We start from the raw sequence: 5,000 nt of genomic DNA, 5'->3' as shown, positions 1-5,000 counted from the left end.
TTAATTATCATAGTTACATTTTTCAAGTACCAAGAAGGCAAAGGTGTCAGGACTTCCTTTGTCTTCAAATTTTAAGCAAAGAATAAAAAGATCTGTGAAGCAGTAGTTGGCAGACCCTGTTAACAAGAAAATAATGTTTTATACTGTAAATGTCATCTATAGATTGTGACTGCTATTTCCAATTCACATTTAGTGAAGAAAGAATTGGACTGACACTATACTAAGAACCTTTCCAATCTCCCACACATAATTGGGATGTTTAATTAAGTGACGCACTTAATATGCAAACCCAGCACATTCAGAAATGCTCCAACTGAACTGGGCTGTAAAAAGACTGTGCTTACATAAAACAAAAATTTTGGTTTGTTTTCATAACTGTTACAATAACTCTTTAGATGCATTTGAACAGAGACATGATCTTTGCATTGTCTTGTAATAACTTTTTTGACCTCCTCAATGACATATACTTTAAATTTTAATATAAACACATTTATAATATATATGGTTTTATGATTTACATATGACTTGAGGATGACAATGATGTGATGGTTATATTTATGTCATAACTAAATAATAATAACTTATTAATAATAAGTGATATTAATTGTAATATACTTACCTATTCTAGGATAATACCTAAAGTTTTTTTTACTTTTACCACTGGCTGTTTGCAAAACAGTTTCAGAATTTTCCCTCTCTCATTTTAGAATGCATAACCTTATCTTTATATTCAATTAACTAATACTTCTTGGTGCACAGAGCATCATATCAGGTTTGTGCTTAATTCATGTAATGAAATAATAAATAAGGATAAATGGAGACCCTTGTTTGGTCCACCACTAAGGAGAATTTTAAATCTGTCAGCAAATTAAATACCAAGAGAGAAAAAAATTTCCCAACCAAACATGACTCTATTTCCTTCCTTCACACTTGAACATTTTAACTGATAAATACCCATTCAAAATGAGCTATTTCTTCTGATTTCATTCGGTGGTACAGCCACCAGACTTTTATTTGCCTTCTCACCAGAAAACATCTGAAGTAAGTTCTCCCTCCTCTTCTATATCACACGTCTAAATTGTGATCCCTTATTAGAATATTTGCATGAATCAAATTACATATTTAGTGAAAAATATTTCCATAAGTCTAACACTGAATTTGCTAAGGCATGTGTATTTCAAAAAAAATTATCCATACATTTTTAAAAGGCTGATACTGATTTTGTCTATTTAAATATTTGTAAGTAGTATAATCTCTACATTTTTATGTGTATACAGTTAATCTTTATTCATTTTTATCAGTGAATACCTAGAGTAGCTCATGGTAGCAAGGAAATGAAATGGGACAGTAACAATAAACGATGAGGGAGGAAAAGAGGAAATGTGTCACTTACAATGAGTAACTAAAAAATGGAGGCTCAGCATTTTTCAAATTACAAGTGAACGAGTCTGCATATTACTGACCTTTGTTGTAGAAAAAACTAGTTTTTTGTTTATTAAATAATTTAGATTTTTAGTAATCTCCTTAGTTTGGGTGAGCTTATATATGTGGATTTAGAGATGATAATATTAGTCTATTTGTGGTGTTAGAAAACCCTCAGAAGTGTACCTGTGTTTTTCTACCTCCATAATTAATTTGAATTTACGTCTTTTGTACACATAGAAGTAGAGTGTTCAATCATGTATGTGTTAATTGGCTTATCTTTCTATTTGTTTTTATGTCTGTATATTGTCAGTTTTAGATGGCAGTTTCCTAGAAGGTAGGCCAGAATCTGATTAAAATTTTAAAAAATCACATACATGTGACCATTTAATACATATGATCTTAAGAAGATAATAATGTCATGGTTATATTTATGTCATAACTATTAATTGAAAGGCACTCAAACCATTTTAAGAGTAAAAATAATCATCTAACTTATGTAGCGTAAGGACTAGTATACTCTAAAGAATGTGAAGATAGAAAACTTGCTTAAATTTGCTCATTTATCAAATCAATCACAATAACAACAAATTCTACAGTCATATGTATAAGCTGAAATCTGACTGTAAACTCTTAGTGGTTTATAGCATACCTCCATTCATAGAACTTTCCCCATACAGGTCATTTATCATTATACATAAAGTATTTGTACTTGTAGGTACAAGAATAATGAAGGAATAATATGGGAATAATTAAAACACTATATACTGAAAAAATAAGGGGCTGTTAGGTGAAAAGTGTGACAAGCTTCTTATCTATGATTAACTTTATAGAAGGCATATCTCTCTCTCTCTATATATATATATCCATGTACATATCTGTAAACTCTGTATCATCTATCTACCTACCTACCTATCTATCTATCTATCTATCTAGATTGACAGCCTTTTTAGTTTAATATGTCTGTCTTTCTCTATCCATTTCAGTGTGATTCCTTGTTATTTGGAAATAGTATGAGGTAAATGATTGTTTGAAGAAAAGACATTTTTGTAGATTGATACTTCTTTTTCTAACTACTTGTTCTAACCATTCTATTTGTTTATCAAAGAACAAGCAGTTAAGTAAACTGACAGTCAGTTTTATAAATCAACTAAACACTTGAAAAATCCATTGGTGAATTAATTTTACAATATACATTTCAGAATGCTTTTTATTATAATAAATTCAAATTCAGTAATTTATAGGTATGCCAGTATATTCTTTAAAAATACAGAAATTTTTTTTTAATCACTGAATTTCTGTCATAATGTTTCAAGTTACTCAATTTGATCTAATTAATCTGAATATGTTAACATGGAGAAAAGAAAAGGCATTGCTATTTTTCAGTATTAAATATGAAAGATTTTGATTTATTTGGTTCTTTATTTCTTTTTGGCGAGAAGAGTTAATCCACCCTGGATTTCTTTTTTTTTCTTGTGCTTCTTCTAACCTCTTTTCATTATTAATTTCTCCTTTCTTCATAACATAAAGTGCCACACTGGAAAAGTTTGAACTGCATTAAAAAATGACTATTAAAATAAGTTCTGAACTATATCTGTTAATCATTTTAGGTTTTCAAAGACATGTTGTCAAATTAATTTGTCCTAAAACAGTATTTAAAGAGATACTAGCTTTTATTTACAGTAAAAATGAATTGTTTTTTCTAGGAAAGTGATTGCTATTTCAAAGATTGCAAACTTGGAAAGTTGACAAGTTGTTTGATGGCATACTGGTTAGTACAAGTAATGCCTCAAACAGTGTTACTTGACTTCTATCTGAGCATATACTTTAGGTTTCTATACCGATTTTTCTGGTCACCACTCTTGCCGTCCTTTTCCTATTTCTTCACATCCATTCCGTCTTTCTCTAGGGCTTTCCCCCTAGCTTGTCCTTTTTCCGTATTTTCCTTCCTTCCTTCCTTCCTTCTTTTTCCGTTATATCTTTTTCTTCTTCCTTGTCTTCATTTTGCCTCTCAACCTCAGAACCCTGAAGATAAAGGAAGTAGTAGAAAAAAAGTTTTAAGTAAATTACTTTTATTATTTTCAGTTCAATGAATAAGCTTTGAGTAATTGCTAAATTTTTGTACTTCCTGGTAGAAACTTAGTTGTTTGAAATAAGAAAAGGTTTAAAGAAGGAGCTAGAATACTAGTTTTGTGAGTTCTTCTTTCAGAAGACCTATGTATGTCATTTTTCTGGAGACACACATACACACACACATATATATGTATCTCCTATATGAATTACCACGTGTTCTCATATGCTAAATTTTATGACATGTATTTTCTAGTACTTTATTATGTACATGTAAAGTTTTGAAGATGGTGATTATATTTTTTAAGTAAATATACTGTACACATGCTTTTTACTAGTTTGGATAACATATTTATATGCATATTATTTCCAATTTTTTAACCTTTATTATTTATTTTAATTACACTTTTAAGACATTTCAGAAACCTTTATATTTATAGCACTGTGACATTGATGAGATGATCAATTATAAAGTATTGAGAACACTGCCATGTAGTTGTTTATTTTTGACTATAGATATTATAGCCGAAGTTCAAATATCTAAACCTGTTAAATAAGAGCTATGGAACATAAAGAGTTTGATGAAATCTGATGCCTCTGGAAAGCTAGTGTCTGTGTTTTGTGATACTTTAGTAGTATTTTAAAGAAGTTATATTAAAATGTGACATAAAAATTATTGATCCTCACTGCTAAAGAATTTATGAACGATAACATAATGTTTGTGAAGTCGATTAACAGATATTTGGTTATGACCACCATTTCTCTTTCTTTTTCTCTTTCTGTGCAAGGTGCCTGTGTCAGTGGCCATGATGACTCCCCAGGTGATCACCCCTCAGCAAATGCAGCAGATCCTTCAGCAACAAGTCCTGTCTCCTCAGCAGCTCCAAGCCCTTCTCCAACAGCAGCAGGCCGTCATGCTGCAGCAGGTAATGTGGGTTACCTGCTTTGGTGTTCTAGCATGGCTTAGAAGGTGTGCACTTAAGTTGAAAGTGCAGTGGGCATATTCGACAATTCAGTCTCCATTTGAAAGGACAACCTATTAGTGTGCTAGAACATAAATGTAACATTTTAATTATAGAACTCGTAAGAAAATCTAGATTGCTTAGTTTTTTAAAAAAATAATTAAAGTCTAGAATAAGAGCAGAGGGAGGTGTAATTTGAAAATGGAATAAGCCAATATTTAAATATTCAAGTGCTTAGGTATATTCGATTTGTTGACTTGCCAACAAAAATGCAAAAATACTTATCAGATAATAGTCGCTTTTAAAACTCCTGACACCTTAGCATTCCTTTTAGTTCACAAAAGTATGAAATTTGAATTGACCACTTTGTTAAAATGGAGAATGGTAACATCCCCAATTTTCCTTTTGATAGTATACTCATCGTTTAGAAAGAGAAGGATCTATTTATTATAATGAAATTAGGCAGCTGAGCCACAAATTTATGAAATTTATCTTTTTAAAATAACACAGTGTTCCTAATATATATACCATATGGAACCCTGAGTG

General features: G+C 30.6%; 1 protein-coding gene across 21 annotated transcripts in view; it reads left to right on the top strand.

The window, feature by feature from the left end:
* Positions 1-5,000, top strand: part of LOC105475796 (forkhead box P2) — a 600,968-nt gene that overhangs the window by 529,554 nt on the left and 66,414 nt on the right. For all 21 annotated transcript variants that reach the window (XM_071094601.1, XM_071094595.1, XM_071094597.1 and 18 more), the window contains one exon: positions 4,281-4,418. In XM_071094601.1, coding sequence (XP_070950702.1) covers positions 4,281-4,418 — 138 coding nt within the window. The remainder of the gene's footprint in view (positions 1-4,280; positions 4,419-5,000) is intronic.

The sequence above is a fragment of the Macaca nemestrina genome, chromosome 4, assembly GCF_043159975.1.
Source record: "Macaca nemestrina isolate mMacNem1 chromosome 4, mMacNem.hap1, whole genome shotgun sequence".
Taxonomy (NCBI): Eukaryota; Metazoa; Chordata; class Mammalia; order Primates; family Cercopithecidae; genus Macaca; species Macaca nemestrina.
This window is presented reverse-complemented; position numbering and strand designations above follow the sequence as displayed.